Source organism: Conger conger, chromosome 6 (genome assembly GCF_963514075.1).
Source record: "Conger conger chromosome 6, fConCon1.1, whole genome shotgun sequence".
Lineage (NCBI taxonomy): Eukaryota > Metazoa > Chordata > Actinopteri > Anguilliformes > Congridae > Conger > Conger conger.
The window spans coordinates 13,226,896-13,242,369 of NC_083765.1; the positions used below are offsets into that span (position 1 = coordinate 13,226,896).

The following is a 15,474-nucleotide window of genomic DNA, read 5'->3' on the forward strand; positions in this document are numbered from 1 at the left end:
CACACGCCCACGGTTGAACAAAAATGTAGGCACTGGAATTCCACATGCACTGAACTCCGACTCCTGCCGACACAAATGAGACGTTAATTCGGTTAAAACTATTCAATTAAAGCGCTTCTGAAATCAATAGTTTTACAAGGAACATTCCTGGATGTCACTAGCCTCCTCTATGTTGCAAATACAGCTTGTTTCTAACCAGAGCCTCCATATGGTTGGGATGCCTGTGTTTTGAAATAAGGGCGGGTGAATCGATCATTTAAAGCACAGATACTCAATCTTACCGCGGAAGGGCCAGTGTGAGTGCAGGCTTTTGGTCCAACCAAGCAGTCACACATCTGATTCGAATCATTTTTGTTATGAGGTGCCAGTGTCATCCACGGCACCACTGTGCCACCACATGACTCTTAATACAAATCTCTGTAAAACATAAACACGATATATACACATTTCATGAAACTATGGGAATAGATTTGCAATGAGACTAAAACATGTATTGGTTATTAGGTCCAGTCCCTCTTGATGTCATAAATTATCTGGACCCAATAGCTCAGAATATGGTAATAAATGGAACTCCCAATTAATACCTACAGACAGAGATGTTGAGACTGATTTAAGTTGATATTGCAAAGCATTTTATTTTTGTATTGTATTTTTTCTTTTTTGCTGATGCTTAGTACATAACATAATAATCCCATGCAACGTAGTCTGAATCCATTGACAAATGTATCTTTACAGTCATTTTAAATGTATGAATACAGTCCAGGTCAGGCTCCTTATCATTGGCTTTGTCTTTAAATGCTTAATTTCCTCCAGATGATTAGTTCTAGTGGCCATGTCTCCATATTTTCAACAATTAGGAACCTACTGATTCACCTTAGCCTTACATTTGATCAATCAAAACTATTTTTGTAACTGTTTTCAATCCAGCACAATACAGTACAATGTGAATGTCCTGCTCCCTTTCACACCATTTACAGCCTTAGAAAATACTATTTTATTATCCTAGCTCTGTATGTTTACAGAACATTCCATAATATTTGGAACGCCTTTATAAGAGCTCATTTGGTAGGCTAATTTCTGTTTCTATGGTACCATCAGCTACATGATACGTAAAAATGTTCTGAAGATTCATTTCAATTTTCCAACCTGGCAAGATATCTACAATTATTCAGATTTAAGGTTCAGTGCATTAAAAATGTCAGCACTTATTATAAATAAATCATGTATAACTACATAGGAGATTGGCATGAAATATTATTTAAGATTCTGTTCCATCTATGTGCATGTGTGGATTGTGTGTGAATATGTCACATATGTACTATATCTCTGTGCACGTGTGTATTCATGTAATGGTGAACTTGCATTCAGCATTTGATTCTAATTTAAAAAATATCACATTATATCGCATAGACTAATCTAGTTAACTGTATATGCTATTCTAAAACCCATACAGGGGCTATGGATAAAATACATTTAATAAAGCCCCCAAAAAATACATTACAAATACTGTAGGATGTGCCAGATATTGCCTCAAAGGTTATAATAAAATAAGGTTTTCAGAAAATTATTTAAATGTTGTATGCCACATTTACATTTTACATTTTAGTCATTTGGCAGTCGCTTTTAATCCAAAGCGTCTCACATTTCATGGAAAAATGTATTTAGAAATCTTAGAAATCTACTGTGACAGGGGAACGAAGGAATTAATTATGTAATCAATTACTTTATTGTGAACATTGTTCTGGCTGTGTCATATCGTGGGACGTGTATAATGGGTCAGCGTCTCAAGTTCACGTTCCACCAGGACTGCCATTGTGCATGCCACACTCATGTTTGCCAGGCATAACCGAGACAATCAGATCAGATTGTGTTTCTCTGCTGGTGCGGGTCTGCTCGACTCCTGACAGCAGTCTCCCCTTATGCATGCGAGTCAGTCGCATCCAGCCTTGTGGGATTTGAATCTACTCTACTATTATTTTGTAAACAACATAAAGTGGCAGGATTTATAACTATTAAAATAGTACTGTAAAACAAAAAGGTACTGTAATATTTTCAGCATGGTGAGAGGCTGCCTTAAAGGCCTGGATTCAACCATCCTTTGTCCTAAATTTTAACTTGCAAACAAATACAAAACTGTTACTTTTTCTTGTCCAACAAATGCTTTAAATTCCCTTTGGCGTTTGCTGAAATCAGCAAACTTTATTTATTAATGAAATGAAAATACAGCTTACATTTACAGTAATTGAGAGTCCAACTTAAGGACAAATGTTGATTGAATCCAAACCAGTGTTGTATTGATTTTATTGATTTATTCAAATCACACTTACACACATGAATTTTACTAACAATGTGCAGGAACAAACAACCACCAAAACCTTAAAACAAAATTTCTCTTTAATTTTGTAAGTGTCAACAGCAGTACAAAAGATGGAGTGATGGTGAGACAATTCTGTTGTTTGTTGTTTGTCGTTCTGTGTTTTTCTTTGTAGGAAAAGGAGGAAACTTGAGGTAAATGAGCTTAAATAGGCAGTCACACAAACCCCCCCCCACACCTGCCCCCTACCCCCACCATATTACTGATTAGGTACACCAACGAATGATGCTACATTACAATATGCCAAAAAAAGAACATATATATATCATTCCTGTGGGGGAAAATACCAAAGGATTTGTACATATGACTAAGGTGCCTAAATACATCAGGATTTGTCAGTCAACCAATGTATCGTCTTTGATTTATTAATACTACCAAAAACAGAGAAGACTGGTCTCTGCGTGTACCACTGTAAAATGATTTTACCTTTAGTTTTTTATAGCTCACATCAATACTGCACATGGAAACCAATGACTCTGCTGCTTTACATTTTGAAGCGAAGCAAAACAAAAAAATACAAAGTTTTTTTTTAGTACCCTTTTTTCTCTTGTTTTTTAAACAATAATAACCTTAGCAAATAGCTGTCTTTTTGTACTGTAAAAAGAATGTGAACACAAATGTGATGGCAACCTTTTAAGTTCAATTAAAAACTTTACACTGGACTGTACAAGATATTCTGATAAACTATTTACATTTTCAGACGTAAAACTTTTTTTTTCTTCAAAGCAGCAACAGACACTATTTTATTATCTCTAGTAACGCCCTAACGATATCTGCCACGGGCACACTGCCCTGCTGAGAAAGGTATTTCTACAAAGAACTTGCTTGTAGGAGCCTGCAAGCAGAATTTAAAAAAAGACAGCAGCCCTACATTGACAGAGGAGCCACACGCTTGAAAAACATAAGATAACAATTAAAAAAGAAAGTAAAGTACCATTGAGACAACAGCAGGGGGCAGGGTGGGGGGTTGCCCTCCCAACAGCTAAATTGATGCTTGTGAACAGCAGCTAGCATATCAGTCCAGCATGTCAGTGAATTGTGCTGATTAAATTAACACAGAGAACAATCAGACCAATCACACAATGTACACCATGAATTCCAATGTTAGGACAAAAAAATAGTTACAGTATTATAAGTTATGTAGTAGGAGCTCGCGGGCTTGTCTTCTGAATCTACCTTGATATTACACAGCAAAGACTGCCCAAGAGTTCACAGAAATGCAAAGCAGACTAAGCTTGTCATAAAGTGGGTGGGCTAACTTATTAAATATTTAAGTATTTTTTTAAAAATAAGCCAAATAGGAAAAGCAAAACCAGACAAACAGGGAATGCACACTAAATTTCCGCAATGTGCAACACACAAACTAATAAATATTTGCACGTCCCCTATAACCTAAGCTTGCCGAGAACCTCACTTGTGTTTTCAATAAAATGCCTGTTTAGAGAAAGACTTGTCACCCACTCAGTTTCTGCTATAGAAATAATAATAATGCATGCACCTCCAGAATCCAAAAGTATATCCATCTTTATATTATCCACAGTTCTCCCAATTGTCCCCCAATTTGGCACAATTTACAGCTACTGAAGGTATTTTAGTTGTGGCTTGAAATGCAACTGGACCATTTTAGCAAATGAGATTTTTCAACATGAATTCACTGTTACAACACATACTCTATGTATATGTGATATGCAGATAGATAGATCGATAGAACAAAAATAATCATTAAGTGCTTGTTTTGTACACCAGCCAATGCAAGGAAGATCAAACACCCTTTATGCATAATGGTGAAATGGTCAATGCATTGTTGCAGAATTGCACTGAATAAAGAATCACCAGACCATGCTATACCTCTCATTTGCATTCGTGAGAGTCTGGTTCAGAGGGTACCAGACTCCAATATTGTCTTAAGCCAGCGAATTTGCCACTATAGTGTGGGTCGAGCCTTTGCTGAAAAAGTTTAATGTCATTGAAACACAAACAAGTGAGGTGCCCAGCCATCCCAGCTACAGGTCCAATACTGCTCTCTGTCATCATATTTCTAAATTCAGCATCTACGTGAGGTACAGGGACTTGTCAGTTTTTTCTATAACACAGACCAACATACACTGACGTAAAAAAGAAAAAACAGTCAAACACATAACTTATACTTCACTAAGTATTCATGAACAAAAATAGAATTCTATTTTCCTATGTTATATTTACAATTTCAAAAAAAATTCTACAATGAGATGGTAAATTCTAGAAGAAAAATGCAAAACCAAAAAAAGAAACTTTGTTTTCAGCTCCAAATCGGGTTCAGTTCTCACTGTTTTTCTTCTTTATTTTCTGATTGTCCTTAATTATGCTGTATTGACACTTTTTAGAGCCACCACTGGCTAATAAATACAATAAAATGTCTATATGCACTATATAGCTTCAAATACAACATACAACACAAACATACTTGACCAATAAAAATGCATTTCTGGAGTCCGGTGTATCTCAGTTGACCAGCTATGTTAGCCTTTAGGCAAATTTTCTGAAAAGTTTCCCTCTGGTAGCAGTGGAGCTAAAACAAAGTGTCCATTCATAACATGTGTTTTTTTTTGCATAAATAAACAAAATAACTAGACAGAAAAAAACAAGTCAAAATCTGGCAACTGTGAGACAACCTCACACGAGTCCAAACTGGTGACTTTGTTCATGCCGTTTTTTTCTCTCTCTCTTTCTCGCTCTCTCTCATACAACAGCTTCACATTAGTCAGAATTGATAAAAAATACCATTTATATCCAGTGCTTATAACACTTATCAAACAATGTCTCTGTGAGAGTTAACTTTTTTTTTGTATTTTTTTTTTGTTTATTTATTGTTTGTTTGTAATACAAGCGCAATCAAGTTTCAGTCCCGCGAAAGGTAATTTTTCTCAAACCTCCAGCCTGGCATGGCCGTCAAGAGCACACAAATCCCGTACCTATCCCCCAGCAAACAGAATAAACACAGCCTGCCACACCTACAACTGTTGGCTTGTGTAGGGGAGAAAATTCAGTTTGTTTTAGAGAGCAAAACAAATCAAAAAGAGAAACATGGAAATGGGATCGAGATGGAACTGATTATCCTGTTTGCAAAAGTGGGGTTGTTTTAAAATTGATTGACAAGCTCTAAGCGAGTGGAGACTAGAAAACAAAGAAAGGAGAAAAGAGAAAGCCGTCAGTGCGATTTTTTAAAAAAAATGCAGGAAATCAAACAGTGATCATCAGTGCCAGCCGTGGCAGGTAAACGCATCTCCTAATCACTCTGTTTCTGGGGGGGGGGGGGGGGGGGTGCTCAAGGGCGTAGGAAAAATAACGGGATTCATACATTAATAATGGCGTATTTGAGCTGATACCTACTCGTCCGTCATTTTAATAATCCCCCACAGCTTGATGTACTTGTTCCATCTGCTCGCCGGCGTCTCGCTGGCCTGGCCTGGCCTGGAGGAACGCACAATAAAACAGGGCCCTGCTCCCGCCCCTCCAGCAGATGGCCGCCCCTTGGGCACAAGCGGCTGTGGGGGCCGCCTTTTGGACTGGCCCAGCTACACGTGTGTGTGTGTGTGGGGGGGTCACAGCACCCTATGCCAAATGGCACAGCCTTGACCGCTGACCACCTCGTTGCTGACCGCCTTGACCGCTAACAGCCATCTCCTGGTTGGCTGGTCGCGGTAACAGCCATGGAGGAAGGGCCTTGTGACCTTCAGGAGATAACGAGGGGCACTGCTCCTTCAGGTCTGTTTGGCAGGGATGTGGGTTTTTATTATAGGACTATTCATTACCCCCCCTCACTATTATTCATGAATAATATGATATTACAGTATGTTGACCCAGTGGATCGGAACTGATCTAACGTATATTAATTTGTCCAGGATACGGCAGATGTAGTTGTAGTAAATTGAGTGGGGCAGAATTGATCTTAGTTCAAACTTTGGTAAAAGTAAGACATGATCTAACTTACATCGTTTTTTGCCGGAAAACAACAGATGAAATTAAGCCAGATGTTGCCTATCCTCAAGGACTGTTTGTTATCGAGCTGTCCTGGCTGCTGATAGTACTGCCTGTGCAGTAACTTCTACTGTTCACCTGTTTCCTCTGGGAAGTGTAGCTGCCTGTTCTATTTGGACTTAAGACTTAAGGAGAGCTTAGCTTTAAGACTCAGAAGTTGATTAAGATTTACAGTTTCCACACTGTAAGGAGCGAAGTCTTGTGCAAGATGAAGGAATTTAAAACGTCCATGTCCCGCTAAGGGGCGGAAGCATTTGAAAGGAACGCACGGTGCCTTGCTGGACTGCAACGATCAGCGATTGTAACGCCACCAAAGCTGCCTTTTCCTGCACTTCCAATTGGGTGGATTGGAAGGCATTTGGCCCCCCGGCAGTCCGGGCTGGTCACAATCGCTGGCATTAAGACCTCAGTGGGTAAGACTGGACTGAGCTGGCTGTATGATCACTGCGAGGGTCTTCCAGAGACACACACAGACGGGCTGGAGCGGAGCAGCAGCGCAGTGACTATGCCCCCCCCTCCCCCCTTCCCGAAAAGTAGGAAAAATGTGAGTGCGTCTGCATCCACATTCCTGAGTAGGACTGTGAAAAGTAACTGCTTTTTCTTTACGCCGTTTCATTAAGATTGTCTAAGACTCTTGCAGTGCCTGCTTTAAGACTTACACATTTTAAGATATATGTGATGGAAGGTTATGACAAGTTTGGCACGTCTTGATTTAATGCTGGAAAACACAAAAAAACTACTTAACAATAATAATAATAATAATAATAATAATAATAATAATAATAATTAGGGTGTTTAATGCATTCTTTTTGTGCTTGTTAGCACACTTGTGGACTGGTTTCTGTGTTTTATCTTTATGAAATTTCAGAATACTTTTCTCTTTCTCTGTATTTTTTCTTAAATAGTTCAGGTTAAAAACACATTCACAAGCTGTTGGCTGGCACAGCATACCTGAGTGAGAATATATTACCAAATCAAAACAGTAAATTAAGCTAATAAAAAGCATTCAAAAGAAAATATATATGAATATATTCATAAGAATAAAATGAAATGTAAGACTGTGAGAGCTATGGATTCATATTAAATGTTAAATTTCAAGTCCTGACATCCAAAGTTGAATAGACAAAAAAAACAAAACAAAACTGTCAAAATGTCCATGAGCAAAAAAGAAAAAATAACAAAGAAAAGAGGACATGAAATGGGGAAAAATTAAAACAAACGTACTGCTTCACACTTTAAGAAACATTTAAGACCAACAGCTGAATGTGGGGGAGCCACACGTGCATGCAGTACATGTTCAGAAAGGGAGCTTTTCTCTTAATGTGTCGTTTCGTTCTTTAGTTATTATTCTTCTTTGCCTTTATTTCGCCTTCCCTCTCCCTTTCTCTCTCTTTCTCTCTCTCTCTCGCTCTCTCTCTCTCTCTCGTTCTGGTACTCTCCGGTAAGAATCTGTCGATGTGTTGCTGGGTTTGGCCGTGAGGGTGGTGGTGGGGCGGATTCAGTTGGCGCTGACGGGCTCCCTGGTCTCGGTGTCGCTGCTGTAGTCCGATTTGGGCTCGTCCTCGAAGTCCTCGTACATGTCCATGTCGTCGTCGTTGCCGTTGACGGGGTCAGCGGCCCCCAGGGGCCCGGGCTCCAGCTTCAGGCCGTAGGTGCTCTGGATGACGGGGATGGCGGGCTCCGGGCTGGCCGAGGCGCTGGAGCAGTCCGACGTCATCTGCGGAGAGGGTGTGGCGGTAGCCAGGGCGATGGCGCCGGGGTAGACCAGGCCACTGCTGGTGGTGATGGGAATCTGGGGCTGCTGCCTGCACGGGCACACACAGCGGGAGAGAGAGAGAGAGAGGGGCACGTCAGGGAACGCTCTGGACCCTCCAACTCCCAAGACTCACCTTCATATTAGCAGCCGATTAAGACCCAAGAAATCAGACGCTTTACCTGTATAATGAACTGTGTTCATCTCTGCTGGGGAGATTTATTTTGATTTGTTAAAAAAAAAGTACAGGAGTCACTCTTGCTGCACTCCACTCTGTACGGGTCTCATGACACCTCACTCTCCCATGACTATGCATTTCTCTCTGTGTGAAAACCAGCAGCCTATGGACACCTGGTGTATTAATGGGAGATGCTAAAGCTAAACCCTGAGGAACGGCGTCCCACTTGGAGGACTAGAAGTCGTCTGTCCAGCCGCTGTGGACTCGCTGTCATAGTCGGCCAATGACACAGCCCAAGGCTTGGGCCTAACCTGCACGTCTAGCAGGAGACTGTACTGAGTGAGCCAATCAAGGGTTGCAGGGCTCCTTCACTGACCAATTACTTTTCTTAATTGTCCTTTTAACCCACCTATTCACATTCACTTCAGACACACTCCATAAGGAACATGCAAAACGTGTATCATATAAAACATTAAAGAGTGCAAAGAATGCTGAAACCATGTATCACTCATATCTACCCCCGAGGCTCTCCATTTTAAGTTCTGTAATTGAGAAGATTAACCTAACTTTTTCTTTTCGGGCAATATATTCACAGCTACAGTTCCCTGTGAAAATGATTTGGGAGATGTTTTGGCAGAACAGTTCTGAGTTCAACTGGGAAAGTGGCTTTGTGATATGAAGCCAATTGGTAGCTCCCACACACACACACACACACACATACACATAGTTGCAGCCAGACTGAAACTCCAGAGATTGTGTTTCTCACTGGCGAAATGGGAACACCTGGAGTAGACGTCTCACTGACCGCACACAATAAATTACGGGGTAAAGCTTGAGGTTTGCCCAGCTTCCCCTTCCTTTAGTACTTCAGTTTTATGTCCTGTAATAATGTCTGCATCCAATTTCTCTGCCTTCAGACTGCTATTGTCTTAATTTGATAAGTTACGAGTATTTAAAATCACTGGAAATTCAGGCTGTGCCACTTGAAAACTCGTTGGGAGTTGGGGGAATTCATTTTAACTGGACCGCAAATGTTTTTTATAGGACTGCTGCAACCATTTTTCATCGCTGTCCCTAGACATGTAATGAGAGAGTAACAAACACTTATGAAAAACGACAACTTGTTATTGTTTAACGGGAGCATTCATTAGCATTGCGTGAGATGGAGGGAGGGTCGTATATCAGGAGAAAAGAGGGCTTAACGAGCTGCAGTATTAATGTAATCAGCTCTATTACAGGGCCAGTGGCCTTGTGCAATATGCTACACACAATCGCTCTGGAGAGGAAGCACTGTAACACTGCCCTTTCCTAAGTGTGTCTCTCAACTCAGGGCAGCCGGGGAAAACACTGCTCACATTAATGTAATTAACCATCTGTGATCATATAATTAAAGCATAACAGTAGGCTACTTATTGTAAAATCTGCTATCTAATTCTGAGCATCCTCGGGGGGGGGGGGGGGGGCATAGACACAAAGCTAAAGGCATCTCTGGACTACGTAACTATAATTATCTCTTCCAGAGAATATGTATCTCTACATGCATGCTTCTAAATATCAGTAAAATGTTTTTTTTTACGCTATCATGGGGCCATGTCGCTCACTCTCATGCATGATTTGTGTCACTAAAATCTCTCCCAGAATGCCCTGGGTGGCGGTGGTGAGGGTGCCTTCCTGCTGATTTCCCTACTCTGCGGGCCTGTGGCCATGCACCTACCCAACAGTGAAGAACTGCCGCATCTCCTGCCTCCGTGAGCGCATCATCTGCTTGTACTCGCCTATGCGCAGCTTCTTGCCGTCGATGATGCAGGTGCGCTTGGGCCGGGGCTTGTACTTGTAGTTGGGGTACTTCTCCAGGTGGATCTTGCTGAGCCGGGCCTGCTCCTCATAGTACGGCTGCTTCTCCTGGTTTGTCATGGCCTTCCAGCGTGAGCCTAGCGCCGCCACAGGGAACAGGCAGGGGAAGAGCGCCGTTAAGAGGGGAAGACCTGACGCCTAGCACCGCCACAGGGAACAGGCAGGGGAAGAGCGCCCTTAAGGGGGGAGACCTGACGCCTAGCACCGCCACAGGGAACAGGCAGGGGAAGAGCGCCCTTAAGGGGGGAGACCTGACGCCTAGCACCGCCACAGGGAACAGGCAGGGGAAGAGCGCCCTTAAGGGGGGAGACCTGACGCCTAGCACTGCCACAGGGAACAGGCAGGGGAAGAGCGCCCTTAAGGGGGGAGACCTGACGCCTAGCACTGCCACAGGGAACAGGCAGGGGAAGAGCGCCGTTAAGGAGGGAGGACCTGACGCCTAGCACTGCCATAGGGAACAGGCAGGGGAAGAGCGCCGTTAAGGAGGGAGACCTGACGCCTAGCACTGCCACAGAGAACAGGCAGGGGAAGAGCGCCGTTAAGGAGGGGGGACCTGACGCCTAGCACTGCCACAGAGAACAGGCAGGGGAAGAGCGCCGTTAAGGAGGGGGGACCTGACGCCTAGCACTGCCATAGGGAACAGGCAGGGGAAGAGCGCCGTTAAGGAGGGAGACCTGAATGAGCGAGGCCGTTCAGGCTGGGTGAATTACGTGTGGCTTTGTTTCTCAGCAGATTAAGAGTGTGAGTACAGCCAAGAGTCTGGGTTAAATCTACAGTGTACACTGTACTCCGCAGTCTACCGAGTCTCTAATAATGAAAACAGCTTTATAGAAACCAAAGGGAAGATTGAAAGACTGGATTATTAACATGGATATTATGAGATTAAAGGAGATTAAATTCAACAGCTGTTTACTCTATAAATTGAATAATCACATCCAGTACAATGATTGTGTTTTTTTGTTTTTTTTGTGTGTGTGCATCTGTGTGTGTGTTAGCGCGTGCATGTCTGTGTGTGTGTGTGTGTGTGTGTGTGTGTGTGTGTGACAGACTCAGAAGCATGCAGCGTAATTGCAGTGAGAAGTGCACACATCTGCTCAGTTGCATCATGGAGCAGTCTGTGCCAAACACACAGGACGTGCACACAGCCCCATCTCTAAACAGGGCTTTCCAGGCTTTCTCATCAAAGCCATGACTTTTTATTCATTTCTGTGGTCTCAGCACACACACAGCAGAGCAGTTAAGCCTTTTTCGCCCCTACGGTTATTTATTCACTTTGTTTAGCATTTTATTGTGGTGTTTAAGCCCAATGAATTTATTTAGCACTCTCCGGTATTTCCCTATACTTTGTCAATTATTTATTTATTTTTAAAACACGATTTCCCTGACGCAGCAAACACCTTACTTCCGGCCGTCCATCTGCATTACAGGCACAAGCCGGTAAATATTTAGAAAGTGCGCGGTGCCCTGGCGCGGTGTGACGGCACTTTTAGCGGCGCTGATGTATGGGCCGGCAGAGCGGAGGGGAGCGACCCATTTAGCCGTGTCATTTTTCATAATGTATAACGCCCGTCTGAAGGGCGGTAAATCCTTCTGCCTGACACGAGTACACTGATACAGGGGTCCCACACTGTGACGAATCCCTCCACCCCCTCCGCTACAGCACGGCTTTAAAAACACCGCGCAGCTGCACAGAGGGACCCGCTATCGTTTCAATACCGAGCGGAGAAAAACTACACTGACTGAACACACGTCTGAATTATCGTGAAATGGCTGTAAAACAGCTCCATTTTAGCTCTATGCGAACCAAAGCATTGTATTTCTTTTTATTGTGTTTTTAACATGGCATAATTACCATTAATTACATTAATTACAGTGCCACAATCGTGGTGTGTTTTCACGGAGAAAAACAACTTTCAATGCAAACACTCAGTGCAGTCTTGCTTTTTTCCATCTAAAGCTACTCCTAACGTATCACAGAGCCGTGTTACACTGGCACACAGTTTGGTTTTCACTCGGGAACAGTGTGAGTCTTTAGTTTTTCTAGCCAGCCATTTTAGTAGTACAGTGTTTCAGAGCTTTATGAATGGCGTTCTGTGTCTTGTTGTTAATAACATAGTGCTTTTAAACACCACACATTTATCGCTATTGCCAAAAGCCAAACAGCAAACTGCTTATGCATATCTGAAAGGCTTTTCACAGTTAGGAATGTGCTCAGATTTTAGGAAAAAGAGACATATTAGGTTATATAAACACATTTAAAAAAAAATATTACTGATGCAAAACTATGATAAATATAGATATGAGCCCGCATTTCTATATAAGGCAGAAGAAGTACTATATGAATTGTAAAAATATGAACCAGAAATATTAAAAATATTTATTTTGTGTCATTCTTGGGTACTTTTTTTTGTCACATAATAATTTTATCATTAACAATTTTCACCACTGACACTAAACACAATTGACTAATATATATGTTTTGTAATAATAATAATAATAATAATAATAATAATAATAATAAGTTTTGTTTCAATAATAACTGCTAAAACTTACCAGAGCAAACTCTTAAATAGCTTACAATTGAGGGTTTTTGGTCTGTAGTAATACTGTAGTAGTTTTTTTCATATTTCAGAAATACAAATGATGGCAGAGCTGAGGGAGGGGGCAGGGCCTGGTGAAGAAAGGGGCAGGGTCAGCTGTGAAAGAGGGCGTGGTCAGGTGAGCGGGCGTGGCCGGGTGAGCGGGTATGGTGGGGCGAGTGGGCGTGGCCAGGTGAGCGGGCGTGGCCGGGTGAGCGGGTATGGTGGGGCGAGTGGGCGTGGCCAGGTGAGCGGGCCGGGTGAGCGGGCTGGGTGACAGGGGCGACATGGCTCAGGCAGTAAGAGCAGTCGTCTGGCAGTCGGAGGGTTGCCGGTTCGATCCCTCGCCCGGGCTGTGTCGAAGTGTCCCTGAGCAAGACACCTAACCCCCCAAATGCTCCTGACGAGCTGGTCGGCGCCTTGCATGGCAGCCAATCGCCGTCGGTGTGTGAGTGTGTGTATGAATGGGTGAATGAGAAGCATCAATTGTACAGCGCTTTGGATAAAGGCGCTATATAAGTGCCAACAATATGTGATAACAATATGGGTGAGTGGGCGTGGCCAGGTGAGCGGGCTGGGTGAGTGGGTGTGGCCAGGTGAGCGGGCTGGGTGAGTGGGCGTGGTCAGGTGAGCGGGCTGGGTGAGTGGGCGTGGCCAGATGAGCGGGCTGGGTGAGTGGGTGTGGTCAGGTGAGCAGGCGGGGTGAGTGGGTGTGGTCAGGTGAGCGGGCTGGGTGAGTGGGCGTGGCCAGGTGAGCGGGCGTGGCCAGGTGAGCAGGCTGGGTGAGTGGGAGTGGCCAGGTGAGCGGGCTGGGTGAGTGGGCGTGGCCAGATGAGCGGGCTGGGTGAGTGGGTGTGGTCAGGTGAGCGGGCGGGGTGAGTGGGCGTGGTCAGGTGAGCGGGCTGGGTGAGTGGGCGTGGCCAGGTGAGCGGGCGTGGCCAGGTGAGCGGGCTGGGTGAGCGGGCGTGGCCAGGTGAGCGGGCGGGGCCAGGGGAGCGGGCGGGGCCAGCGGGCGTGGCGGGGAGCTCTCACCGAGGATCTTGCTGATGTTGGAGTTGTGCATGTCAGGGAAGGCCTGCAGGATCTTCCTCCGCTCGTCCTTGGCCCACACCATGAAGGCGTTCATGGGCCGCTTGATGTGGGGCTCGGTGCTGTTGCGCCCCCGCGCTTCCCTGTACACCCGAGCCTCCGTAGTGCTGGCGCCTCCTGCTGGCCAAAGAGAGCAGTGCTGTGGTCAAGTGCATCGCCACCCCCGGAAACCCAGTCCAGATTGAAGAGCAACGCTACGCTGGGACCAGCAAGGGAAGCTAAAGGAGAGGCCCATTCTCCATCCTCCCTTTCCACACTTCTAAATACAGCAACTCAAATGTTCTTCTAAATTATTGATTATTGTTATTGTTTTTTTCCCCTCTCTCTTTTTCTCAAAACAACAAATGTAATAATAATAAAATAATTTATTAAGAATAAAGTTGACCTGTCAAGAGGGGAGGGGGGTGGCAGGAAGAAAAAATATTTATTGAGAGAGGGAGTGTGTCTGTGGGTCTGTCCAAAAACAGAAGGGAAGAGAAGAGAGGAGAGGAGAATAGAACACAGGAGAAGAGAATGAATATATCTTCAGGGACTTTGCAGGCATTGTTTGTCTCTGTGTCCCACCTCAAAGTTTCAAGCTGTGTGCATCAGTGAGATGCATATAAATGGAAACTTCAATAAATAAAAATAATAAACATAAACAATGTCAACCTAAATAATTTCTGAACAGTATAAAAGCCAATGACATCAGGGGGGAAACTGGGGATGCAGGAAAAATGCATAACCACAATAATGCAGAAACAACCCTCACCCCATTCAGCACAGGTTAAAGTCAGAAACGCAAATAAAAATCAATATTAAAATGAAATAAATTAATCAATTATGTTCGCATGTATATCAGCTTCCTTGACTTGTGCACAAAAGAGGCCAGAAGGAGATAAAACCAGAATGAAAAGAGAATAAACAAAAATAAAAATCAAGAAAAAAGGGACGGGAAAACAGAGCTTTCCGTGTGCTGCTGGCAAAATGCTACCGAGGCTAAAGCTTGGGAAGACAAAAGGTTAACTCTAAAGGTTAACTCTCTCCATTACTGTCACTTATACTGTGGAATAAAGTGACTTTGGCTGACATTGTCCATTGTATCACATTGATAATAAAAGTGTACACACATTCTCTCACTGTGCTCACTGGAGTTTTGGTCGTAATAACTGAGGTGAGGCAAACAGAAACATCATGCAGCCTTGAGCCTTGTGACTTTACTGCACAGCACAGACTCCCTGGCCTGAATACAGCAAGGGGGCTAGAGTGTGTGTGTGTTGTGTGTGTGAGAGAGAGTGTGTGTGTTTGAGTGAGTGTGTGTGTGAGAAAGTGTACGAGAGTGTGTGTGTGTGTGTGTGTGTGTGTGAGAGAGAGTGAGTGTGTGTGAGAGTGTGTGAGTGTGTGTATGTGATAGAAAGTGAGAGATTGAGTGTGTAAGTGTGTACGTGAGAGTGTGTGTGTGAGAGAGTGTACGAGAGTGTGTGTATGTGTGAGAGTGTACGAGAGTGTGTGTGTGTGTGAGAGTGTACGAGAGTGTGTGTGTGTTGGAGAGTGTGTGTGAGAGAATGTATGAGACTGTGAGAGAGTGTGTGTGTGTGTGTGAGAGAGAGAGAGTGTACGAGAGAGTGTGTGTGAGAGAATGTATGAGACT

General features: G+C 43.6%; 1 protein-coding gene across 12 annotated transcripts in view; it reads right to left on the reverse strand.

Annotated features, from left to right (window-relative positions):
* Positions 1–2,284: 2,284 nt before the first annotated feature.
* The window catches only part of sox6 (SRY-box transcription factor 6), a 185,296-nt gene continuing 172,106 nt past the window's right edge, over positions 2,285–15,474 (reverse strand). For 11 of the 12 annotated variants that reach the window (XM_061244563.1, XM_061244560.1, XM_061244556.1 and 8 more), the window contains 3 exons: positions 13,788–13,961; positions 10,037–10,253; positions 2,285–8,196 (listed from right to left, as the gene is read on the reverse strand). In XM_061244563.1, coding sequence (XP_061100547.1) covers positions 7,890–8,196; positions 10,037–10,253; positions 13,788–13,961 — 698 coding nt within the window. In that variant the 3' untranslated portion in view covers positions 2,285–7,889. The remainder of the gene's footprint in view (positions 8,197–10,036; positions 10,254–13,787; positions 13,962–15,474) is intronic. The other variant, XM_061244565.1, reaches the window with a different exon arrangement.